The 27,677-nt window shown below is 39.3% G+C and overlaps 1 protein-coding gene across 2 annotated transcripts in view; it reads right to left on the reverse strand.

Annotated features, from left to right (window-relative positions):
- The window catches only part of LOC149264903 (uncharacterized), an 86,250-nt gene that overhangs the window by 34,402 nt on the left and 24,171 nt on the right, over positions 1 to 27,677 (reverse strand). Inside the window, exons 1-2 of one of the 2 annotated variants that reach the window (XM_089429032.1) lie at positions 14,270 to 14,405; positions 12,657 to 12,732 (exon numbers count right to left, since the gene is read on the reverse strand). In XM_089429032.1, the coding sequence (XP_089285158.1) occupies positions 12,657 to 12,693 (37 nt within the window). In that variant the 5' untranslated portion in view covers positions 12,694 to 12,732; positions 14,270 to 14,405. Of the gene's footprint in view, positions 1 to 12,656; positions 12,733 to 14,269; positions 14,406 to 27,677 lie in introns of those variants that run through there. The other variant, XM_089429031.1, reaches the window with a different exon arrangement.

Genomic DNA, 27,677 nt, shown 5'->3' on the forward strand with positions numbered 1-27,677 from the left:
TTACAGCTCAGTGTGGTTACTTCATATAACTGATTCTACCAACGCTCTAATTCTTCATCAGAATCTGAGGTGCAAGAACTCTCGCGATCCCATGTAATTCGTCCATCCGCTGTTGGATTCACCCAGTCTTGGTCTCACACTGCTATTTTATAGATACAGTCCAGATCGTCATCACTCTCATAATCGTAGATTGGTTCAGTATAGGGCGATCCTTTAGCAAGATCTAGGGGTACTATTATGCAGAGCGATTTCTTCTCAAATATCATCTTCCGCTTCTTTAGGTTGATTACCTCGTTCATATCAGTAGCCCAATCAATTCCAAGGAGCGCAGGATAGGGGTTGCTATCATCCACAATTTCTATTACTTCAAAGTCAGCCAGCGCGCTTGCACCTTCAATATCTACAGTCACCCCTGCAGCCGCCCCATGGGGATGATCTTCTGCTGATTCGCCATCCTTAGCTGAATCGAAGACCACTGCAGCACAGGTCTTCCCATCCATTCCCAAGTCTGTTTTGGTAGGACATTCGCGTCTGACCCCAGGTCCAAGATAACCTGATCCATCTCATACTCTCCTATCTGCGCGGTCAGTCTCATCTCCCGTCCCATCCTTGTTTTATGCTTACCAAGCTTTCGTACTACGCGCGACTCAGCCAGAGTGTTTCTGGCACATCTATTTATGAGCTCCTGCAACCCCTTCACAACCTTGCTATTACGTAGTAACTTCATGCAGGTCTCCAAAAAGGTTGTGAGCATAGAAGGATCCATCTCTTGATCAGGCTTATCCTTGCTTCCTGAGGGGGAGGTCTCAGCGAAGTTCTTCTCCTCCATGAATGTTTCACGTTCGCGTTACAAATCGAACTCAGTCTCCTTCGTCGGGGGTTTACAAACCAATGTGTCGTCCTCGGGTTGTTTCCCCTTATCATCTCCTGTTGTGATTCCACTTCGAAGCACTATATTTACGTTCGGATCCTCTTCCCATAGCTCAGACCTCATCATCTGCAAATTCTGAGTTGGCTGAGGTGGTAGCGCCCCTTTGTCACGTATCCTTGTTATTAGCGTAGGGCAATCTTTCGTTTCGTGATCAAACAGAGTGCAATACTTGCACGACGGACATGTTGGGTTAGTGCAATCGCGGGCATAATGTCTTGGTCCTCCGCAATTGTAGCAGATAAACTGTCCCCGACCTCTGTCAGGTCCTCATCCGCCTAGTCCTCGTCTGCGCCACTGAAAGCCTGTCCACGTCATTCCCGCACTCTAGTCAGGGGGTCGCGTCTCTGCCTGGACCCTATAGGTGGGTGTTCTATCCATCATCAATTTGTAGCTTCTGCAGTTGTGCTCATCATGCCCTACCAACCTACAGAAGTTGCAGAACAGTTGTTGCGGTGTCTGTACAAACTTCTGCAACAAATGACAGTTATTTGTGGCATGTTTTCCTGCTACCTGACATATAGCGCACCACAATGCAAGCCCCGCACTTGGTCTTGCTTGAGCTTCTGGCCTCAAAGGCATCGGTCCTCCTCCTGCAATATAGTTCGCAAAGACCAGACAATGGTCTTTGTCATGCCCCTGACTCTTGCATTTCAGACACCATACCTCTTCGCGCACCTCTGGTCGAACTATTCTATCCTGCTTCAAACTTTGCATCTCCAGGCAAAGATTTTTCAACTGCGCATGGATCTGCTAAACCCCCAAATTTGGATCTTGCATTAGTGTTTCATGCAGTCTCATTGCAATCTCCAAGGCCTCTGCCTGAGTCGTTATCTTCTGTTGTGACAGCGCAACCCTCAGGTGTGGCAAGAGCGAAGCCACAAACCATTCGCGATGTTGTCCATCTGTTAAATTCATATTAGCTTTGCGGATCTTACACTTCAACCTCTGATCTAATTCCCAAGGTGTCTCGCCTAGTTGCATCACAATTTCTTTGAACCCCACAATAGACTGTGCTTCAAATTTAGGCCTACTGAATTCTTTGTTCAGCGCGGTCTAGATGTCTGCCACTCCAGCATTCGGGTTATCATTAGAGTACTTGATGTACCAGGTTAGCGCGCGATCCTGCAGAGCACTAACCAAGGTTGCCTTCTTCATGTTATCATCTGTAACGCCCTGAGCTTCCCATACAGCTTTCACAATGAACTAGAATTGGTCCGGGTCCTCATTTCCCAAGCCTTTGAACAAAGGCAGCTTCACTAAATTTGCCATACTGAACTGCGATGGAGACGGAGGTGGTACGGGTGAAGTCGCAGGCGAAGGTGGTGAAGTTGGAGGTGGAGTGGGTGGAGGTGGCATTCGCGGGAATCCTTGTCTTATTAATTGAATAGCACTTCGCGGAGAAACCTGCGCTATTCCCTCTTTGTCACCTCGCGGAGGTGAAATCAATGGACTATATTCAGGACCCTTTCTTCCTTCATTCCTGTAAGTTTTTCCGCTTCGTGTAGCTCCAAACATCAAGGTAGTTGCATAACCCGTTTTTTGCACAATAACATTTTAATCCAAGTATTCAAAGATTTCACGTACTTACCTCGCGGACCTTTGAAAAAGTGTTGCTCCACCTCGCTGTAGCTGACTGAGGTGTCGACCGCGAATTCAGTTACAAATCCTCCTATGACACGATCGAGCCAATGATCGACAACACAGGCGATCTTATCCTCAGATGCTTCCAATCTCCGCACTAGTTCCGGGGTCCAAACAATAGGACCATCAAGTTTCCACCTTCCTTAGCTATCTGCTAGCTTCGCGGTCCACTCATATAGCTCAACCGAAAAGGAACAGAAAAATATCTCATGGATCTCTATGTATAGGTACCTGTCCAACCATTGTTCCTTTGTGAGTCGCAGACTTCTATTTTCCTGCGTCAGGAATTCGTGGATCTTTCTATCCAACCAGTCTCTGATCTCTTTCTTGGTTGGATTCCAGTGATACGACATCACACGTCCCTTATGCAAATTTCGGTCCCGGCAACGGAACCATTTGTTGGCTTGTTGAGGCCTGACCGAGTTTCAGCGTTAATTATCCAAACAAATCCCTACACTACTGGCCCTTTCGGCATCAGCCCGTGGAGCGCAGACCGAAGTCTCACCCGAAGCAGTATGGGGGGATGCTGGAACCAAGTTTCCGCTCCCTGAGATGGTCGTGATGTCGTTTTATTCCATCTATTCCTGCTTTCACACAGGTCACTCAATTCTAGGGCTCGCCACACTAGCCCTATACTTCAGCCTTCAGTACCTCCGCGAAAGGGTACGATGGACTTTCACGCAGCCCCGACCTGCGACGCAGGTACTTTCGCACTGCTAGGGCAGCGTACCATGCAGATTCCCAAATTAGTTTAAGTGTCTTACTTATCTTATTAGATAATCACAGTTAGCACCGCGTAAACAGATATCCTTATTTGTGTTCAGTTATCCAACGTAATTACATTCATTTGCGCACCATATAAGCATTATAAAGTAAATTCATACATAAAATGACAAAATGCATTAATCGGAACAAAGACACAGAAATTGTAGAATACTTCTCTTTATTGATATCTTCAAGCGATTACAGACTCTATCTGCCCAGCACACACAGCTGCAAGGGCCCGCGCACTCAGCTGTAGACTTCCACCCTAGGCCTCTGCGCACTCAGTTGCAGAGCCTCTACCTATGCTACGACCCGAAACTTAGACTTCTTACTTCAGAGCTATGACTCTCTTAGCGACTACTGAACTACTTAGAGCTTACTTAGCTCTTTTTATACAATCCCATGGTCCGTGGACCATGGGTAGGTCTTTTACAGCCGACTTTACTTTACAAAACTAAGGGCGGACAACAGTTTATAACTCATGAAACCTTCGCACTCCGCGACCACAAAATGTGGAGTCTTTACAAGTTTATTACAAAATTTGACCCAAAATATGGGCTTTTAACCCTGTTGACCACTACGTGTCAACTACCCGTAGCAATACACCCCCTTTTTCGCAAAAAGGGATAGCGCTTGATCGATGTGTCCGTGCCATTCGAGCGTCGTCATCAACCTAATCATGTTATGTTGTAAACCCAGTCTGCATGTGTAAATTGTAAATAATCTTAGCAGATCTGAGTCATGTATGTAAATTGCCTAGGTGAACCTAATTTTCTAGTGATAATCTACGTTCCGGAAGGTTTTTTGTCTCACCGATCTGTGATCGGCAGAGTTTTCCTTCAGCCTAACCCCAAAGTCGGAACAAATTTTGTCATTAGAATCTTAGGGGAATCCTAGTGTGTTGGTCTGCTAGATTATATTTGTGTCGCAGAATTGGGTGGTCTATGAGGGTCTATGTATAAGGGTTTTCCCCCTTGAGATGTAAAATTGTAAAAGTCATGATGTAAAGTGTCTTGAGGGTTAGAAAATGTTTTAATCCCCTCATAAGTCCTAAGTCCTAGGTCCTAGGTGATTTTTCCAAAGGCTAAGTTCGAGGATCCAAAAAATAAAATATATATATATATATATATATATAGATATATATATAAATATAAAAACAATAAAAAATATAAAATATAAATAATAATAAAATTAAAAAATTATTAAAAAAATTAAAAATAACTAAATTAATTAATTAATTAAAAAATAATAAAATAATAATAAGTCAAATTTTTGAGTAAATAAATGCAAAATTTTAATTTTTTTTTATATTAAAATGAATTTAAAAATTCAACAGATGATATTAAAAGAAATCTTGATCCTCGTCGACGATCGAGATCATTTTGACATGGATCACTCGTACTAGCCATTGGGAATTTTTCCTTTAAATAGGGTGCTAGGGGTCATTTGAGATCATTCGATCTGTGAGTCTTGTGCTGAAGAAAGCTCTCTTGTAAACTTTTTTTTGTGCAAATAAAGAAAGACTTTGGGGTTGAAATCTTGCTGGTGTTACTCTCCTGAAGTGTTGTAAGCTGCTTTATTTTCTGCATAATTCTGTTTTCAGCCATTGGTAATAGCTTGATGTAGAGTGATGTTGAACACAGGTATCTTGTTCACTTACTAGGGTTTGAATGGTAATAGAATTTCTGAAGTAATGGCAGGTATCTCCATTAGATCTGGAATTTAGTACTGTTTTTTCCCTCTTTATTGATGGTTGAAGTGAGTTGTGCAGGAAATCTAGATTGAGAAGATCAGCGGGCGTTTGGGGAAGTTCTCGGCTGAACCAGCCAACTCCCACAAAGCATTTTCTTGAAGAGCCTAGCCAGTTTTAATTCTAGGTCTATCATTTTAATTTATCTTTTGAATGCATGAGAAGTTTTCTGAAGTGCCTCATAGTAAATCTAAAGTTCTGAAAATATTTTAGTGGATTACTGACAAATCTGGCTATTGTAGAGTCATAAAGCTGTAATTATTTAGTTAAATTTTGGGTTTTGTCCTTGTATATTTTGCCTCTGGTTTTCCTATTTTTGCATATTGCAGGAAGAGATTTCTTGTTGGAAGCTAGATCCAAGCCCTAGGGGTAAGATCTGGCCTCACAACCAATTTTTGCAGGGTTACTGTTTTGGCTATCCAAGGGTTTCAACTTCTGTTACTTTCAGATTTGGAAGTCTTTTGAGAGGGTTTCATCAACAACGCTGAAAATAAGTGGCTCAAGTAATTTTATTAGGGTCTCTGGAAAGTATTTTCTTCAATCGTTGGTTGCCTGGTAGGATTTCGCCATACATTTCGAAATTTCGTTTAGAACCCCAGCCCTGCTGTCATTTCCCACGCCTCTCTGCAGCTCTCCTTGCTTACGTGCATCCCTCTGCATTGCGCTGGCAGCTATTGCATCTACGCATTTTCCTTTCCATCTCCACGCAATTTCTCTCAGCATCTACTCTTCACTACCCAACGTACAACTATGGAGAGATCGCAAATCTGCCATATAGCTCATCATGTTTCTACCTCTGGCCAGCTCCTTAAGAAATGTTGAATCTCCTAAACTGTCTCCGCTGATTTGCACATTCTCCCTCAGCATTCCCTTCTACGATTCTCACCAGCCTACGCATCACTTGCATCATACCCATGCTGCAGTATCATCCTCTCTCTCTCTGCTCACGTTGTTGCCTCCGCACCTGCAAAACACATTGAAATCACACAGCCAGCATTTCTGCAGTCCGTTTCTGCCTCAGACATCTTTCTACGCAGCTATCCCCTCCGTTCTGCCCTCCGTCATCAGATCAACCTGCAAAATAAGCGTTGCCTGCGTCCCTCTACGTTCCATGCAAACCTACAAATTAATCCTCAAACGCAGCTTCTCACATCTCCATGGCTGCCATTGACTGCCCATCGTTTTTCTCCTCCCTGACTCGCGTCCATTCCATTTGCTGCCATTCGAAACCCTTTCAAAGTCCCTCAGCTCCCACGCTGCTTCCTTTTGCAGCTCCCACTCTCTTCCACGCATTTTTTTCACACTGCCTCGTCCAGCTTTCTTCTTCTGCGTGCTGCTCAGTGCTGAGCCATATGCCAAAACTGCGTTTTTCTCTTTGTCGCCATCCACTAACCTGCACATGCAACAGCCAAAACTAAAGGAAAATTTGATATGCATAAGTTTTTCTCCATATGCGTAGGCAGAATTCGATTTTCAGTTTAACGTAGATACGATTTTAGGTTTTAATTTTAAGTTTTAGTTTCACATAATAAAGAAATAAAAAGCAACATTTAGTTTTTTTTTTTTTTAGATTTTCATTTTGTTATATTTAGATTTTGATCATAGCTTAGGGTTTGATTTTAGAATTAGATTTTCTTTAAAGTTTAGTTTTATTTCATAATTACAAAAAAAAAATTAAAAAGAGTCCCTTTTAAGTTTTTTTTTTTTTTAGATAGATTTTAATTTAGATTATTTTCTAGTTTTAGATTTATTAAATTTTTACTTTAGTTTTAGATTTAAATTAAATTAACATTTAGGATTTGAGTTATTTTGTTTAGTTTTTCATTTAACTAAATAATATAACAATAAAAAAATCATAAAAATTAGAAAATATAAAAATCATAAAAGGTTTTAGTTCATTTTTTTATTTAAGTTTGAAAAAAAAAAAAAAGAAGAAAAAGTAATCTTTAGACTTTTTTATTTTGTTCTATAGTTTAGATTTTTTGGATTTAAGTTTCATCTATTTAAACTTTAGCTTTTGCTTAGCTCAGTTTTGTTTTATTTGAAAATATAAAAATACAAAAAAAAAATTGGAAATACTTTGCCGGATTCAGTCTTGGCTCAAGGATTTGTCATGTTTGTGATATATCTTTTCTGCTGAGGCTAAAATTTTGATGTGGGATTAATATTTATCATTTCTTTATGTGGTTAAACATGCCTAAATGTTCATTTGAAGATTAACTATATGAAAGTGATAACTGGTTAGCATTTAAAATTACGTGGTTATTTAAAGCATTCAATCTTTCGAATTTTAATTGTTGGAATATTGTTAAGCCATTGAGCATTTATCAATTATCTTGCATTTGGCAAAAGTTAACCTTTGTTTGAGTTATTTGATGGTAAATGATTGTTAATGAGCTCATATTTCTGCAAACATTTGATAAATAATCATTCAGTCATTAACTCCATAAGGCACTGGTCTATTAACTTAATAAAATCAAATAAGTGCTTGTTTTCCCTCGTGTCTCCCAACCCAACTGGTCCACAGTTGGTCATCCATTGTCCCAGAGGGTCTACCCCCCTTAGCCACGGGAGACAGGCTTAAACGGAGAGATCAGGGATCAGGGTGACAGCACCTGGTCTGAGCGTTGTCGTGACAATCTGTGCGACAAGAAGCCCCAAAATTGTCCTTGGGGGATCCCGTTCCCAACAGACAGGGGGTTGAAAGGTTGTTTTGAGGCATTTATGGTCTGTTGGAGTGCAACATGAAAGTGCCCAAGTGGAGACCTAAGTGTAGTGCAGGGAACAACTCTTGGCTGCTAGGAGAGGCAATTGGTGGAGCTCAAGGGTTTAGCCAGCCAGAGGAGCAGTTTATTGTAGCCCGTGTTCATCATTGGAGGAGCAACATTTGATTGTGATAGATGGCAGCCCTCTTGCCCCTATGTTAGTCTTCATTGGAGCAGCGCAGAAAGACTATAGGGTGGAGACAAGTCCCAAACCAATTGGGGAGCAGCAGTGGGTAGAAGTCTCAAAGTGATGTTGCCTTGAAGGATGAAGGAGCAACTAGTGAGCATGAAGACCCTATGTGTTGATGATAGTTGGACTTATGATCAGCTAGAGGGCAGATTGTAGAGAGTAGAGACCGAGTTCAGTGGCCTAAAGGAGTTAGTGCATTGATAGAGGCAGTGTTGCAGAACGGAAGTGAAGTACCCACAGTGTACAGGATATAACAAAGCAGTTGTGATTGTCGACTACATCAGCTAGATCGTCAATGTATCTTGTATTTTGTATTCTTGTACTAGTGGATATTTGAGGGCCATTAGCGCTGGTACAAGAGCTTTAGACTATTCTATTATTCAGTTGGAATAATATAACGAAGATTGGGTTATTATACAAAATTGTGTAAAAAGTTGTGTATATTTTGTGCACTAGTAGATTTACTGTTGTTTATATTCTGTTGTGCAAAGTAGCTTCGTTGTGATTCTTGGTTTGGTAGCATAAGTGATTTAAGATTCTATCCTAGACACCAAGATCGTTGAAAAACAACAGGAGCTAGTGGACAATATTGAGGAGGCTTTCTTGTTGTAGAATTGTGCTAAGAATTAGCAGGAAATTCTGCACTAAGAAATGAGAGTTGTGTCCTAAGAATTAGGAGGCCCTATGTGCTAGGAAATAGGAGACCTATGCGCAAGGAATTTGAGCTAGAAAGTGGAGACATGTGCGGAAGCAATTCGGACAAGGAAAAGAGCAAGAAAGTAGGAGTTGGGTCAACATAATTGCAGGGTGGTTTAGGCTAGTATAGCAAAGAACAAGTGTGTTCTCAGTTGAACATTTTGCCTTGTAATTGATTCAATTGCTCAATCAATAAAAGAACACATCAAAGAATAGGGTTTTCCCTGTTGGGTTTCCCAAGAAAATAATTGTGTTAATTTGTGTGACTATGTTTTTATCTCTACATTTTATTTCGTTGCTTATCAATGAAAAAAATTGTATCTTTGTGAAAGAAAAATTTGCAGTTTCAATAGTTTTCAATTATTCACTGAGTAGTTGCAAAATTTCATGGAAAATTAACGCTCCTCATTCTTGCATTTGCTCACTTGAAAAAGAAATTTTGGAGAGCTCTTGAGTAAGAGTCTAGGGTTTTTGGAAAAACCATCATACTAATTGCTAGTTTCGGTGTTGAAACCATACACTCTAGCTAGTTTGGGAATAAAATTACTCAGATTTCATCATTGAACTTCATTATTGATGGAGGAAAACGCCACGGAAGTGATGAAATAAGTTTCTGCAATATTATCAGTTGATTTTATACTCTAACATGGGTTTTTCTATATCTCTTCTACACGTCGAGTTTCCAAGTCAAATATGAGGGTTGAATTCTGCTAAGGAGCTGAGTTTCAGTGGGACAAGTTAGTGACTAAGGAGTTGAGTTTTGGGTTTATCTAGAGGTTGATTCTCTATTGCTTTCTGGGCAGAGGCCCAAGTTCTTCTTGTATTTGCTGGGCCAAATCTTGTTGGTCAATGGTTGATGTTCACCTAGAAAAGAAGGGTCGTGTTTATCATTGTTTGGGGATCGAGTTCATCACCATTTGAGGGTCGTGTTTGGTTACTTACCAGGGGTTGAGTTCTACTGGAAAGAGAGGATGTCTCATACCTATTTACAGTGGTCACAAGCCTGTTCTATCTCTGGCCGAGTTAGCTGTTATAGGAGGGTTGTTCATGGACTGAGTTTATTATTTCTTAAGTCGAGTTATAGCTTGTCACTTGGAGCTCGAGTTGCTAGACATAAGGGGGTCAAGTTTCTTGTTTCTTTGAGCAGAGATGATTTGTTGTGTGTGGCAGTTAACCTTCAGAGTCCAGAGTTATATGTATCATATTCATGACTGAGCACATGCTATAACTTCTACTAGAAGAAAGACTATGTGTTGGAAACTTGACTAAACTAAGAGGGGGGGTGTGAATCAATTTAGTACATTCATGGACAACTTTTATTTTTCCTTTTAATCTTTATCTGAATTATTTAATGAGCAGCATAACAACTTAAGAACAACAGATTTAATATATGAACAACAATGTAATAAGTAAACCACAGTGTCATAACTTTCATGACAGCATAAAATCAGCACACATAAACATCACATGTGGACAACAAATATTAGTGGAAACCCATAAAGGTAGAAAACCATGAGTTTGTTATTGTTGTGATGCAAAGGAAAACTCCTACTTCCTCTATTACATCATATTTTTTGTAGGCTCCAACCTACAGGAGGTTGCTACCTCAATTCTTCTGCAAGCTTCAACTTGCAAGGAAGCTCCAACTCCCACAAATTTTTTGTAGGCTACAACCCACAGGAGGCTCCTACCTCAACAGGTTCCAACCTGTTCTTTATCAAGCTACAACTTGAAAGGAGACTACAATCCCCTGATACATACAAGAAACAATATGTTGGTTTACCTGGTCTATAACTCTGCATACCTCCATCTCTGTCTCTGCTTCTTCTTCTCCTCAAATCTGCTTCACATTTGCTCTATATGTGCCAGGTAACTAATGAACAATAACTCAATCATCTCTCACATTCTCTAACTCTCTAACCACACTATCCTTCCAAAATCACGTCTTTTATAAACAAAGATTCTGACTTTTAGTCTTCCATCAAGGAATCTGAAGTGAATGGCTTTGCCTCTTTGCATTCTTGGTTGTCTCTCCGTTTCCAAGTATTCAATCTCAAATTGAAGCATAAGTCAAGACAAATAAACCTTATACTAGTCAAAACCAAGATAACATAAGTCAGCATTAATGAGCGCGTGAGTGAGGGCTCAAATGAATAAGCAAACACTCTGTAATGCAGGTTCTCTGAAGATAGAGTGTGTTATTTTCTAGGGCAACGCAATGTAAACAGTGAATGATCAGCGTTGTAATGCCTTTTCTGAGAGCAGAAGGTGTGTTACAGTCATAAGAACTTGTAGCAGATCTAGGCATGTTTTGCAGTCAACACTTATGTTCTGTTATGCTTGGAAGACATTTATGTTCTGCAACATATCTCTGTCAATCATCACTTTGCATCACAACATTCTTCATACCTTAGTCCTTCACTTTCTAAGTCTTGCCTTTGTCATCTGCCTCAAGTCTTCTACATGCCAACATTGCCTTGCATCACAACTTTGTCTTGCATTCTCATTGCCTTGCCTTGCACCTCTTCAACACTGATCTCTGCTACATAATGCATCTCATAGAACCATAATGCATCAAGCCATACCAAGCATCAACATCATACATCAATAACTATAGCTCAACAACATATCCCTCTGCAAGATATCTTGCAACATATCACACATACCAAGCAACACAAACATATCATTACACTTAGATATAACAATTATACCTTGTTGCTCTTTTGTTGGTCCTTTGCCATCAATGACAACAATGCCAACACTACATTGTTGGTATCTTCTAGGCTTTGTAACAGCCACATATTAACTATCAGTATATTGGTTTTCTCTCCTTATCTCTTGTATTATTGTGGAGAAAATGTATATCAGCAGTATATACCCCTTCATAAACTGAAATAAAATTATATTTGCCTAGGTTGTGGCATTTTCATAGAGAAATTGTGCTACTGTGTTTATTCCCATTGAATTAAATTGCAGAAGTGCACCTACAGCCAAGTCTTGACAACTGTTTGACAAAACTCCTCACTGACAAACCCAACAAAACTCAGAAAAACTTGTGGGAAATTTTGAGGTATCCCAAGGGGGTATCTTACAGGTAATATGACTTAAACAGCCTCCTACTTAATCCATGGAACTTTTTGTGCTTGACACAATGAGATGAAAAAAATACCTCAGAGAATTATGCCAAACAGTTTAGAGATAATAGAGAAGAACAGGTAGGGTGGGATCGTCTCCACAAAAGCTAATCAAAAGAAGAAGGGGTCTTAAAACACTCAGCCTCAACTCAAAAACAGAGATATCCAACCAAAAGATAATGATGAAAAAATTTCATCTCTCTCTTACTTATAGATTCCTTATGGGGTCCCTTCTTATTTTAGTGTGAGAAGGTTACAAGTTTCCCTCCATTTGACCCCAATTCAATTTCCTTAACAATATTTGCCCCAATTACCCAATGTTGCCCTAAAAGCATTGGATAATGGGCTTTCTCCTTTATCATTGACTATATCCTATGAGATTGGATAGGCTACTTCGTCCTCCCTAGGGCAATTAATTAGAAAGAAACATCACATGTCCCTCTAGCATGACATTATGGTGTGCAACTTCTTGCTCATGGAAAGTACTGCAATAATTCAGCTCATATTGTTGCTGTAGCATTTGAGTTCAAGTGTCCACATGTTTGAGACAATAATAGGTATGCAATATATCTTCTTCGAGCCACTGATGGAAGACTAACAATCATCATAGAGCCTTCAAAAAGTAAACATTTATAGTTACGAAGACTCTGATGAATGAAGCATGGCCCTCTAAATCTGATTAGAAATTAAAAACATTGAGTCTTAAACATGGAAGAGAAAAATAATGTTAAAAATAAAGCCTATCATAACAAGCTAATAATTACATCAAAAGTAATGCATGTACCTGCATCTATCTCCACCTTGCTTTCTGCTTGATCCATTGTTTACAGCTTTAATTAAGCATCAACAGCATTCATGCACTGCAAGAAAGACCACAATGAAATGTTTACATCGCTAGTTCCCAAATATAATACTTCTCTTGAGGCTAAAATTAAAAATCCCAAGTCCTTTTCCCTAGATTTCTAAAGATAAAAGTCAAGGCAATAGAAAGGTTACATAGAAAATAATAAAATTGAAACATGAATTGCATATGTAAATACTCAAAAATCATTTTATTTGATACGATAAAACACAAAGCAGATCAATCCAAGATTAGATTGACAATATTAAACTGTGATGAACACAGTTGGACAGCAATTTACACCACAATGAAATGTTAACATCGCTAATTCCCAAATATAATACTTCTCTTGAGACTAAATTTAAAATGCCAAGTCCTTTTACCTAGCTTTTAAAGATAAAAGTCAAGGCAATAGAAAGGTTACATAGAAAATAATCAAATTGAAACATGAATTGCATATGTCAATACTCAAAAAGCATTTTATTTGATACGACAAAATACAAAGCAGATCAATCCAAGATTAAATTGACAATATTCAACTGTGATGAACACAGTTGGACAGCAATTTACATACTCACATACACAAAGAAAGAAGAATGCAAATACAAAAGAAGATTAACTATATATATATATAGGAATTGAGTACAAAATCATGGCAAGTGCACTTGGTGAAAAGTTAGGTGGAGTGATCCTCTTTTCCCAAATCATGTATGAAATATTTACAATGATATAGATGAAATACAAAATATGAAACACAAAATTATAACTATAGTACATATTTTAGATCTTCGGGCGTTAGAGGAAGTTTTCAGTGGGACCAGCCAACTCCTGATGTGTATTTTTTGAAGAACCCAGCTAAATTAGCTTTGGGCTTATCATAGAATTTTGTTGGTGATGCAGGAAGGGTTTCAAGTTAGCACCTCCTTTAAAATTAAAAAATATATATATTTTAATTTATGTGTAGTATAATGATAGATCTGATTACTTGGAGCCTTCAGCTTGTAATTATTGTAATTTCACTGGTTTTTTGGTTTCAAACTTTCATCATTGTATATATCATTTCTGGGTACTTCGTTTTTGTCATTACAGGTACAGATCTGAAGGAGAATTCCTATTTGAAGCCAGGAGAATTCCTGTTTGAAGCCAGATCTAGGCCCTGGAGGGTAAGATTTGGCTTCAATATCACTTTGCAGGGATATTGTTCAAATTTTTGCAGTCCAAGGGTTTTAAAATTCTTAGGTCAAGAAATTTTTAAAAGGGTTTCAGGGATCAATCTAAAGCAAAGGGATACATCATTTTAAATCTAAATTTTCTGAAAAAAAAAAAACAAAAAACAAAAAAACAAAAAACAAAACAAAACAAAACAAACAAAATAAAAAAAACAAACAAACAAAATAAAAATAAAAAAAATAAAAAACAAACAAACAAACAAACAAAATAAAAAATAAAAAAAATATTTGAGTTTTGGGCTACCATTTATCTGCTGATTGGGTTTTTCGATTCTCTACAAACTTCGAATTTTTTTAAGAAAACCCTTATCCCTCCATTACCCCAACCTTCATCTTCTTCTGTTGCCTGAGGTTTTCCAACTGTTTGTTGTTCCTCATCTTCGACCTCTGAATCCCCTCATTCTGCTGCCATACCCCTGTTGCCCGAGCTCACTCCTTTGTTCGTAAGCAGTCCTTGACACAGCTTCCCTCATCTTGCAAACCTGCAACTCCAAACGTTGTCCATTCTCCATCTATCGTTGAGCTCCTCTCTTCCCTTCCATGTTCTCCCATCCGCCATTCTCCCTGCCCGTTCCAACCTCAACCTGCGGCCATCACCTGCATGGTCCTCATCTTTGCCATCCGCAGCTCCCTCGAGCTCTTCCCTTCCGCATTCTCCTTGTCCACTTGCGCGTGGATCCTCCTCGTCTCCACCTGTGTCCCTTTTTGTTGTTGCCAACGTCCTTTCCTTTGCTGCTATCCCTTTCATCGACTCGCCATCTCTCTTTTGATGGCTGCCCTCTCCATACGTTGCCATCAAAGTCGACCTGCAAACATACAACACTCGACTTTTTTTTCTTGCTTCATTTTGTTTTATGTTTTGCATGGCTTAGGTTTAGGGTTATAAAATCCTATTTCATTTTTTTAGTTAGATTCACTTAAAGTTCGGATTTTTTATTTTAGTTGTTATTTTGATTTTATTTTATTTGTTTTTTTTACATTTTTTATTTTTTCTTATGATTTTTTTATTTTGATTTTGATTTCCTTTCCTTTTTCTTTTTTTTTATTTTGCTTTAAACATTTAAAAAAAACATTCAAAATCTAAAAAATTTAAAAATTGTGGTGACTTTAGAATTGGTAAGGAATTAAATCAAAAGGGGAATTTGAGCTTTCACATTTAAAAAATTTTAAATTTTTATGTAGCCTACGGCCCATAAAAAATTTAAATTTAATTAAGTACTTTTGATTTTTATTTTTGGTCACATTAAAAATTTACCTAAGGAATAATTAAATTCTAAGCCTAAAGTTCCTTGGTGTCTTTTTGAGTGTAAAATTTTAACTTTTGTGGTAGTGATTTCTCTATTGTCAAGTGCGTTTAATGTTTTAAAATCATATCTAAAGATTGACTATATGAGAAAGATAAATTCTAGATCTAGGATCATTGCTTAGCAGTTAAATTCTTCACAATATTTAATTGCTAGAAAATATTGCAAGATTAAGTTTTGGGCGTTTACATTTAATCATTCATGATCGTCACTTTTGCCACATTTATAAACTGCTCTAGATAACTTGTTTTTATCTAGTTTATGGTTAATTGAATACAAGGCACTGGTCTAAAATCATTTTTATCTTGTGATTGCGTCTTATTTTATTAAATCTATCCATCTCAATTAACCAGGACTCGTTTACATTCGTCAAGTTGCCCATCTTTAAATCTCCGAGACCCTGTGTTTCACAGATTATCCTCATTCATTCACCCCAGGGACTACCCCCCTTGACTTGTCTAGGAGAGAGTCTAAATGGAGTAAGGATTAGAGTGACAACCCTTACTCTGAGCATTGTCGCGGTGCCTAGACACTTTGTGCGACAACATTTTTTGGCGCCATTGTCGGGGACAGTGTTTTTGTCCTTGGTCCTCTCAAATTCTTCTCATCATTTGATCCTTTCATCTCCTCATTTCATCTTCATCTCATTTTCATCATATCATCTTATGTGTCTAAGTTAGATTTATGTCCGGGTGGTGGCTCCACTTCCTTCATCTTCTACAGGGGCATGTACTAGTAGGAACCCAAGCAGCTTGGCTAATCCAGCTCTGGATCCTGAAAGAGCTCTCAGAGCTAGATTACACAAGCTCTCTTCTAGTACACTCCTTGACAATCTCTGCAAGGAAGCTCTCTGCAACATCCATTCACTCTTCTTGAATCCTCTCGTTCCAGACATCATGGATATCTATGAGCCTCTTAACTTTGCTAACATCTAGGGTTATCCCCATAACCTTCCTAATAATGGTCTAGACAAGTTACCCGCTTTCCAAGGAAATAATGCAATCACTATTAAAAATCATTTATATGCTTTTTAGACTTGGTGGGCTAAATTCGCTAATGCTCATAATTATGAGGATGTGCAAATGAAATGCTTCGTCTTGACCCTTGAGCAGGATGTTATGGATTGGTTTAGGGATAGGCCTTATCATAGCATTAATTCATTTATTCCCTCCCTAATGCTTTTGGAGAGAAATTTGGTGATAAGAAAGAAGATCGATTTTTAGCAAAAGCCATTAGCATCATTAAAAAGAAAGAAAATGAGACATGTGAAGAATTTAATAAAAGGTTTAATGGTATGCTTGAAGAAATATCTATTGATTACAAACCAACTAAGAAAATGCTTCTAGAATATTATCTCAATGCTTTCAATCATGACACTTCTTATGAGCTAAGAAGAACCAAGCCTGGTGACTACAAGGCTTGTCAAATCACAGCTGGAAAACAATAAGAAGGCTTCTGGCAAATCTAAAATTCCTAGGTTTGATAGAACTGTTTTTAAATAAAGAACCTAAAGGAAAAGAAAAGGAATCCAAAGAAGAACCAATGCAAAAATTGCTTAAGAATTTGGAAAATATGGAGTTAAATCAAGCTAGGATGATTGTTGATCATGCTAAAGAAATAACTACGATACAGTCTAGGTTGATTCAAATGGAAGATCTCAAATACAAAATCATCAACCTATGGGTCAGAATAACAATAATAATAATCGAAATAATTCGCAGAAGAAAGGTCAATCTAGTGAGCAGAGGCCTCCTCACCCTCTTGAAACGAATAATCTTGTGGAGGAGACCCCTCCTTATTGTAGAGCATGTGACGAGCTTCATGAAGAAGCCACTTGTCCTGTTATCAAAAGAATCATGCATCATGAGATGCTTGGGACAAACAACCAGATAAATGTAGTTGGTAAAGAATATCGTTTGTTGTAAGAAAATTGGGAAGAGGTCAAGGGAAATAGTCAATCTGTCAAACCTTTCACATCTTCATATAGTATCAATAATTTTGGTCAAGAAATTGATGTCTTAGTTAAACTCTTTGGTGAGAAACCTCCGCCTGAGCGAGTCCTTGAAATCGCTAAGGACAAGGGGTTAACTTATCAAAGGAGAAATCAAAATGATAATCCGGTTAATTCTCGAAGTCTTAACTTTGGATCAGCTTCTGGAATGAATATTGATTTAGGAGGTTGGTTTAATAACTCTAAAGTTTTGGTCCCTGTCACCGAAATAGTAAAGATCCCCTCCCAAAGGACTAAGTTATTGAATGCTATTAGTAGCACCCAGGTAAATGCAACTCAAGAGGAACCTCCTGAGGCTTTCTATCAAGATGCTCCCATATACTTGCAGAGTATGGATTCTGATAATAAAGAACACTCTTCGTTCTTCATTACTTTGCTTGTGAACAATTATCGCTTATATAACTGCATGCTTGACTCTGGTGCTTCCACTTGTGTGATGACTAAGAGAGTCATGGAACAGCTTAACTTAAGGATATCTAGGCCTTACTATAACATATGTGCCATGGATTCGAAGAAAATTAAAGTTCATGGGTTGATCAAGGACTTACGAGTCCATCTGTCTGTCTACCCTGATATCATGATTGTCATGGACATAGTTGTGGTTGATGTGCCTGATGCTTGGGGTATGTTGTTTCCTAGGAAATGGGCCTCTGATTTAGGAGGAAGCATACAAATGAACTAGTCATATGCTATGATGCCTTCCCCTAATGGTCAAAGATATCTTAAATTAAACAGAGAGCCTAAAAGGAGATTCCATGTGGAAGATCCTAAAAGTCCCCACAATGAAATCATAAGTGAACAACCTAGCCTAAGGAATCATGCTATCCTGTCTAATTCTATCATTCCCTTGGAGGCCAAGGTTGAAGAAAAAGTGGGTAATTTAAAAGATAAGGTTTGGTATTTATACTTTGATAGTGCAGCATCTAGGCATGGTAAAGGTGTGGGAATTGTCTTAAAATCTCCCCTTGGTCATATTTTCAAATTTGCCTATCGGTTAGAATTTGAAGCAACCAACAATGTGGTTGAATATGAAGCCTTGTTGTTGGGTATTGAATTGGCAAAAGCTTTGAAAGTTAAATTGCTAAGTATCAAGGGTGATTCGGATTTAGTTTTCATGCAAATTAAAAATAAATTTACATGCAAAAATAATAGATTAAAAAATTATAGAAATGTTGTGTGGGATACCATGGAGTATTTTGATGCCATTAACCTTGAAGTTATCCCAAGGGAGCAAAATAGTTTGGCCGATGAGTTAGTTGTTGTTGCTTCCACCATGCAATTATTTGATAATTTAATCGAAGATAAAATTAAGATGGAAATTGTTTTTAGACCTTTTGTCCCAGATAATTCTGAGCATTGGCAGGTCTTTGATGATGAAAGACAAATTATTCGCTTCTTAGACAATTTGGATGAGTTTCAGGGTTTTCAAGTAAATTATAAGGAGGATGGACCTAATAACGATGAAGATATTTTAAATCCTACTCCTCGGAATGTTGTTGCTCTTGAGCAACACTTTGATCGACATGATGTTGTTAAGAAGAAAGAGGAAAATAAAATTGATCCTAGAGAGTTTGTTGAAGTAAACATTGGTACATCTAAAGATCCTAGAATTATTAAAATTGGTAAAGGTACTAATGATGATGAAAGAAAGAAATTAATAAATTTACTTCACGAGTATAGGGATGTTTTAGCTTTTTCTTATGATGAATTAAAAGGCTATAGGGAAGATGTTATGGAACATACTATTCCCTTAAAAGATGAAAATGCTAAGCCATTTCGTCAGAAACTTAGACAAATAAATCCTAAATTGGCTCCCTTAGTCCAAAAGGAACTCACAAATATGCTTGCTGCTGGCATTATTGCTCAAACTAGGCATTCTACATGGTGCTCAAATTTGGTGATCGTTAAGAAAAAAACGGTACAATCAGATTGTGTGTCGATTTCAGAAACCTTATTTTAACTTGTAAAAAGGATAATTACCCTTTGCCTAATATGGAGACCATGTTGCAAAGAGTGACGAGATCAGGGATGATGTCATTATTAGATGGTTTTTCCGGGTATAATCAAGTCTAGGTAAAAATGGAGGATAAACATAAAACAACTCTCAGCACACCATGGGGAACATTTGAATACATAAGAATGCCTTTCAATTTAACGAATGTTGGGCTACTTTCCAAAGGGCTATGGACTATGCTTTTAAGGGTTTAATTGGAAAATTCATTGAAATATATCAAGATGACCTTACTGTTTTTTCTAAAAATTGTATTGATCATATAAGTCATCTTAGGCAAGTTTTTGACAAATGTAGGGAGTTTGGCATTTCCTTAAATCCAACTAAATCTATCTTTGGGGTAATTGAAGGGAAGTTACTTGGTCACATTATTTCAAAGGATGTGATCAAGATTGATCCTGAAAGGGTTGAGGCAATTCAAAAGATTCCTCTACCCCATAGCCTAAAATCCCTCCAGTCCTTAGGAAAGATAAATTTCCTTAGAAGATTTATTCTGAATTACGCAGAATTAGCAAAGCCTATTCAAAGTCTTTTGAAAAAAGACACAAATTTTCTGTGGAAAGAAGACAGTAGAAAGGCTTTTCAAGAAATAAAGAATGTTATAGCCAAAGCTCTTGTTTTAATCAGTCCCGATTATTCCAAGGATTTCATGATTTTCTCTTTTGCTTCTGAGGATACCATTGTTGGTGTCTTACTTCAGAAAAATAAAGATGGGCAAGAACAGCCTATTGCTTTCATGAGTAGAGCGCTCCAAAATTCTGAGTTTAATTACACTACCATGGAAAAGCAAGCTTATGCCTTAGTTAAATCTCTTAAGCATTTCAGGACATATGTGGGATATTCCAAAGTCATAGCTTTCGTCCCACATTCCATTGTCAAAGATATATTAACTCAAATTGATTGCTTAGGGACCCATGCTAGGTGGGTAACGAAAATTCAAGAATATGATTTGGAAATTAAACCCACCAAGCTGGTTAAGGGTCAAGGTTTAGCCGAGATGTTAACTAAAAATAACGAAAAAGCTCTTGGTTTGATTTGTCTTAACGATTCATCTTCACTTGAGCTGCAAAGGTTAGGAGAGCATGAATGGTACAAGGATATTATATATTACCTATTGAATCTTACATGTCCTAACCATTTAGTTGCTCATAAAAGAAGGGCACTTAGATTAAAGGCTTCTAAGTATTGCCTCATTGTTAAAATTGGCAACTAGGGCAAAACTTCCTGTGGGTCATCTTATTCATGGCTGATAATATTTTTATTAGATTCCTCTCGTCGAGAGGTGTAGGATTGATATAAAGATCATCCGATTCCGATAAGTATTCATGGAGATATGAATTTATTTAGATTATGGAATTATTATCAAGGCGACCTACAACTCATGTAGGCTCAGAAGCCAACAATCGCATCTATTCAAACACCAACGTTGTGTATAAATATAAGAGGCCTTTTCCTCATTTGGACTCACTCATCTCATCACATCTCTCTCTCTCTACTACGCAGAAATGAGTCTCTTCTCTACTGTGCAGAAAAGGGTCTCTCTCTCACACATGTGAAGCCAGAAGTTGTTGAACCTGAAGCTGCAACTGCAGATCCAAAGTTTGACTAGCGTTGACCATCAAATCTCCTCCTTAGAACTGCGTTGTAGGTCCATCTGGATCTCCTCTGAAAGCCGCAACTTTTGGTGGTGGAATGAAGTCAATCCGATGGACGGTTTGCAAGATATCGACTGCCTTAGTTTGAAACCGAAAACTGCCGAAACTGAAGCTACAACTGCAGAAGTAAAGATTGACCTGCGTGGACTAGAAGATCTCCTCATTTGAACTGCGTTGTAGGTTCATCTGAACCTCCTCTGGAAGCCGCAACTTTTGGTGGTGGAATCAAGCCGATCCGACGGTCGGTTTGTGAGATATCGTCTGCCTAGTTTGATGATGAAACCGCTAATGTTGATGCTGCTGATCTAGGGTTTGCTACTGCTAATATAAATCAGATTTATTGTACTATTTCTCTCTGCTGAATTATTGAAGATAAAAGAAGATTTGATCAAAGGGTTTCCCCACACATTGTGGGGTTTGTCCCTGGCTAGCCGCCACATCTTGTGTCTCTTGTCTTGGCTTGTTTTCTGTCGATCGTTTAATGTTCTATTTTCACTTTACTTTATGTACATGTGATTGCTAATCTGTGGAATATAATAAGAAAAAGAAGTAAATTGTTATAAGCATAGAACATACCATAACTTAACATGGTTTCAAAGTTGAGGTGAAGACAAAGCCCAAGCAAGAGCAAGAGCAATAACCGAAGAGAAGATTGGCAAAGCTATCCTAAAAGAACGATGGGGTCCTCAACACTCTTTCCTGCCGAAGACAAGCTCCGTGAAAAAGCTGACTATCACGGATGGAAGATGTCTATCGATCTAACCCTTGAGGATCAAGGAGTGTTGGATCATGTGAGAGACAATATTGTTGAGCCTCCATCAAATGCCCTCCTGCTACCAGGAACAAATGGAAGATTGGAGAAATTAAAGCAAAGAAGATTCTATTGACAAGCACTCGGTGGCCTACATCTCTGATCTAGACACCTCCAAGGAAATCTACGATAGACTGGTGAGTTTATTTAAAGTTAATGATGCAAATCAAGTTTTGTTTCTTAGAAATAAGCTGAGGGAAATCAAGAAGGGTAAAGATGAGAGTACGCAAGCATACTTCTTAAGAATCACTAAGATCAAGAACAATCTCCTATCTATTGGGGAGACTATTACTGACAGAGAAATGGCACTCACAACTCTTGGAGGATTACCATCCGAATGGTATGTGTTCAGGACTACTCTTCTAAACAATAATGTAATTCCTGGTTTCAAGGAATTAATGGCTAGATGCATTCAAGAAGAAACAAGGGTAGAAGAGCAAGAAATTCCCTTGCCTAAAGGTCCTCCTGCTGCTTTTTCTTCTCATGCTAAGAAAAGAAATAAATCTAGGTCTAAATCGAAAAGAAACGCTGGATCTAAGGGTGGAAGAAAAGGACGATGTTTCATTTGCAATAAAGCAGGTCACTATGCAAGGGAATGCCCTGATAGAAAGGACTCTCACCGTGACGATGATCAAAATCCCTCTCATGGTAATCGAAGGAATGGAAAATTCAACAGCAAAGGTAAAAGGAATGTTGGAAATCAAGGAAGAGGGCAACCATTCAAGAAGGCTAGAAATTCCAAGTATGAATCTAACACTGTTGACAATAAGCAAGCTGAATATTATCTACCAGCTGCTCTATCTACCTCCGCTCCTTCGGACTCAATGGGAATTTGGCTCATTGATAGTGGTGCCTCAAGACACTTCACTGGTTACAAAGAAGTACTCCATAATCTGGTAGAGAAAGAAACTAACCTGGAAATTGTCCTTGGAGATGACATGAAATACCTCGTGAAAGGTGTAGGCAATGTTTCTCTCAAATTGAATCAAGGTAATACGATTCACTTACAAGATGTATTATATGTACCTGATCTCAAAAAGAACCTGGTATCCATCTTGGCAATGGAAGACAAAGGCTACAAGGTAACCTTTAGCGATGGCAAGGTACGTATATGGAAAAATAATGTTAAAGATGCTTTCACTCCTGGGTTTCGAGTTGATTCTTTATATCAAGTCGGTGGAAGTCCGCTAGGTGTCATGTCTTGTGACACAACTCTTCAGTCTGAACTTTGGCATCAGAGGTTTGCCCACCTTCATTACAAAGCTCTACCAGATGTAAGACAAATGGTAACAGGGATGCCAGAATTCCAAGTAGAGAAAGAAGGTGTATGTCCGGGATGTGCCGAAAGAAAGCTCAAAAGGGAACCATTCCCTTCAAGTCAAAGCAAGACCTTTGATATATTACAACTAATTCACTCAGACATATCTGGTATGATGCCTGTGAACTCCTTGGGAGGATATTCATATTATCTCACTTTTACTGATGACTATTCTCGAAAGACCTGGATATACTTCTTGAAAAAGAAGGATGAAGTGTTCTCTTGGTTTCGACACTTCAAAGCCCTAACCAAGAATCAAACCGAAAAGAAGATCAAGATCTTAAGAACTGATAATGGGACTGAATATGAATCTAATGAGTTCTATGATTTTTGTAAAGAGGCTGGCATCAAGAGGGAGACTACTACACCATATACTCCTGAATAGAATGGTGTGGCAGAAAGGAAGAACCGCACAATTATGGAAGTGGTCCGGGCCATGCTACATGATCAAAGACTTCTAAAGTTTCTATGGGCTGAAGCTGCAAACACTGCCGTATATGTACAAAATCGATGCCCTCATCAAGCATTGGGTTCCAAGACTCCTAAAGAAAAGTTCACCGGTAAGAAACCTAATGTTTCTCATTTTAGAATTTTTGGAAGCCCTGTATATTTTCATGTGCCGAAAGAGAAAAGAAATAAATTGGGTGCATCTGGAAAGAAGGGAATTTTCGTGGGCTATAGTGAAAATACTAAAGGCTATAGAATCTATGTCGCCGGTCAAAGGGAAGTCGTAATTAGTCATGATGTCACCTTTGACGAAGATATGGCTCTCAGCAAGGTGAACAATCTTCCGACGTTGAGGAGCTCTCAAGAAGCCGACCCCAGGGAACCGAAAGTAAAGGATGATGAATCAATGCCTGATGTAGAAGAACCCATGGATCCGATTGATACTCCTCCACATGAGCCTTCCTCTTCTAGGAAGAGGCCTTCATGGCTTAGGGGGCTACTTGATGATGCTGAAGGACATGCTGCACCCTGAGGAACCTTTCGAGAAAGTAAGAAACCTAATAGGTATCAGGGATACCTGACCATCATGAGCACGATCATACAAAATGAGCCTTCATCATTCAAACATCAAGTATGGAAGGATGCTATGACCGAAGAATATGAGTCTATCATGAAGAATGATGTCTGGGAAGTAGTTCCCAGACCCCAGGACAAGACAGTTGTTACTTCCAAATGGCTTTACAAGATAAAGCATGCAGCAAATGGAAGTACGAAAAAGTATAAGGCTCGTTTTGTTGCTCGTGGTTTCTCCCAGAAGGAAGGTATAGACTATGATGAGATATTTGCACCTGTTGCCAGATATACGACCATCCGCTCGATCATAGCCCTTGCCGCTTCACAAGGATGGAACCTACATCAGATGGATGTCAAGACTACGTTCTTGCACGGCTCAATCAAAGAAGAGGTCTACGTGGAGCAACCCGAAGGATTTGAAATTTATGATCGGAAATCTCATGTATGCAGGTTGAAGAAGGCTCTCTATGGGCTGAAGCAAGCACCCCGAGCATGGTATGAGAGGATCGACAGCTACTTGATGAAGCTGGGATTCACTAGGAGTGAAGCCAATCCTAACCTTTACTTTAAGGTTGAAGATGATAAACCTCTCATACTGGTGTTGTATGTGGATGACCTCTTTCTAACAGGTGCAGACCCTCTCATTCTCAAATGTAAGAGGGAGTTGGTTTCTGAATTTGAAATGAAGGACCTAGGACTGATGCACTATTTCCTAGGACTTAAAGTGTGGCAGAAGTCAGGAGAAACTTTCCTATCTCAAGGAAAATATGTGGTGAAGATATTAGAAAGATTCGGTATGGTGGACCGCAAGCCTGTAACTACCCCGATGGAGCTTGACTTCAAGAAGTTAAGCGGTAGTGCTGCTAGACCTGCTTTACAAAATGCTACCCAGTATCAGCAACTCGTCCGAGCATTAATGTTCTTAGTGAACTCCGTCCAGATATATGCTTCGCAGTCAACACGTTGAGTCAACATATGGTTGAACCCCACCACATACATTGGATTGGTGCCAAGAATCTGCTGAGATATCTTCGTGGCACTATCACTTATGGGTTAAGATACACTGCCGGAGATGTGAGACTATTTGGATACACAGATGTTGACTGGGCAGGCAATGTGGAGGACCGTAAGAGCACTTCCGGGTGTTGTTTCTCCTTGGGATCTGCTTCGATATCCTGGATGAGCAGGAAGCAGAAGTCGATGGCCTTGAGCACCGTCGAAGCAGAGTATATTGCTGCCAGCATGGCTTCCTGTGAGGCAGTTTGGTTGCGAAAGCTCTTCAGTGAGCTGTTTGGATTTACATTGGATACCACCGTGATCCTATGTGACAAGCAGAGTGGGATTCGTTTGTCAAAGAATCATGTATTTCATGATCACTCCAAGCATATCGATATCAGATACCACTATATTCGAGATATGGTGCAACGGGGAGCTATAAGGCTCCAACATATCAGTACAGATGAACAGGTCACTGACATTCTGACAAAACCCCTTGGGAAAGTAAAATTTCTAACTTTCCGAGAACAACTTGGAGTTGTTCAAATACCCTCCGATGAGGGTCATGTATCATGCATTGAGCTCTGGGATCTCCAGGGGTGTGCGGGGTGCTTCTTGGAGGATGGTTCACTATCCCCTGGTGGTATACATGTACACCCCGTGGTGACATTGTAGCAGGATTGATGTGTTCTCCTGTGAGGCTTGGATTGATGTGTTCTCCATGGCGATTGTAGCAGGATTGATGTGTTCTCTTGTGAGGCCCGGATTGATGTGTTCTCCATGGCGGCCTGGATTGATGTGTTCTCCATGGCGATTGTAGCAAGATTGATGTATTCTCTTATGAGGACATGATTGATTAGTTCTCCTGTCAAGGCATCCTACCCATGCAGTCTGGGACTCATGGTAAGTACCTCTCATCTGATAAATGAGCAGGGAAATGAAGTTAGGGACCATAGTAGTACCGATGGACGCATTGTTGTATCTACCGTACTTCCTACGCTAGGATGACCTCCATTGATTTGGGATCAATGATACTGGTCTGGGACCAGTGGTAGGAGTTGTACCATACTATGACATTGACTTCGGGTCAGTTGAGACTGGTCTGGGACCAGTGGTACATACTCCGAGACTGACTTTGTGTCAGTGCAGTACTGGTCTGGGACCAGTGAGAGTGGTACATACTATGACGCTGACTTCGGGTCGATTGAGACTGGTCTGGGACCAGTGGTACACTCTCTGAGACTGCGATACTGGTCTGGGACCAGTGGTAGGAGTGGTACTTACTATGAAGCTGACTTTGGGCCGATTGAGACTGGTCTGGGACCAATGGTACACACTCTGAGACTGACTTTGAGTCAGTGGAGGATGATACTGGTCTAGGACCAGTGGAGTTGTACTCACTATGACGCTGACTTCGGATTGGTTAAGACTGGTCTGGGACCAGTGGCACATACTCTGAGACTGACTTTGAGTCAGTATGATACATCCTCGATCATTTCTTCTTCTTCATAATTCGGACAAAAGCAGAGCAAAATAGAACAATGCAAGAGCAGAGCAAAATAGAGCAAAACAATACAGATCAGTACAGGGCAAAACAAGACAAAGCAGAACAGGCAGAATAGAGCAGAGCAGGGCAAGGGACAGGTTGTACAGGGCAGTGCATTTGATGGATGAATAGTAACGACCGATAGACAGATTGCAGATGAATTTCTCCCTAGTTGAGAAGGTGTGTTAAAATTGGCAACTAGGGAAAAACTTCATGTGGGTCATCTTATTCATGGATGATAATATTTTTATTAGATTCCTCTCGCCGAGAGATGTAGGATTGATATAAAGATCATCTGATTCCGATAAGTATTCATGGAGATATGAATTTATTTTGATTATGGAATTATTATCAAGCCGACCTACAACTCATGTAGGCTCAGAACCCCAACAGTCGCATCTATTCAAACACCAACGTTGTGTATAAATATAAGAGGACTTTTCCTCATTTGGACTCACTCACCTCATCACATCTCTCTCTCTACTGCGCAGAAATGAGTCTCTTCTCTACTGCGCAGAAAAGGGTCTCTTCTCTACTACGCAGAAAAGGGTCTCTCTCTCACACAAGTGAAGTCGGACGCTGTTGAACCTGAAGCTGCAATTGCAAATCCAAAGTTTGACCAGCGTTGACCATCAAATCTTCTCCTTAGAACTGTGTTGTAGGTCCATCTGGATCTCCTCTAAAAGCCACAACTTTTGGTGGTGGAATGAAGTCAATCCGACGAACGGTTTGCAAGATATCGACTGCCCTAGTTTGAAGCCAGAAACTGTTGAAATTGAAGCTGCAACTGCGGAAGTAAAGATTGACCTGCGTGGACTAGAAGATCTCCTCATCTGAACCTCCTCTGGAAGCCGCAACTTTTGGTGTTGGAATCAAGCCAATCCAACAGTCGGTTTGTGAGATATCGTCTGCCCTAGTTTGATGATGAAGCCGCTAATGCTGATGCTGCTAATCTAGGGTTTGCTACTGCTGATATAAATCAGATTTATTGTACTATTTCTCTCTGCTGAATTATTGAAGATAAAAGAAGATTTGATCAAAGGGTTTCCCCACACATTGTGGG

The sequence above is a fragment of the Pinus tabuliformis genome, chromosome 6, assembly GCF_031772625.1.
Source record: "Pinus tabuliformis cultivar Carrire ecotype Pingquan chromosome 6, CPIR1, whole genome shotgun sequence".
Lineage (NCBI taxonomy): Eukaryota > Viridiplantae > Streptophyta > Pinopsida > Pinales > Pinaceae > Pinus > Pinus tabuliformis.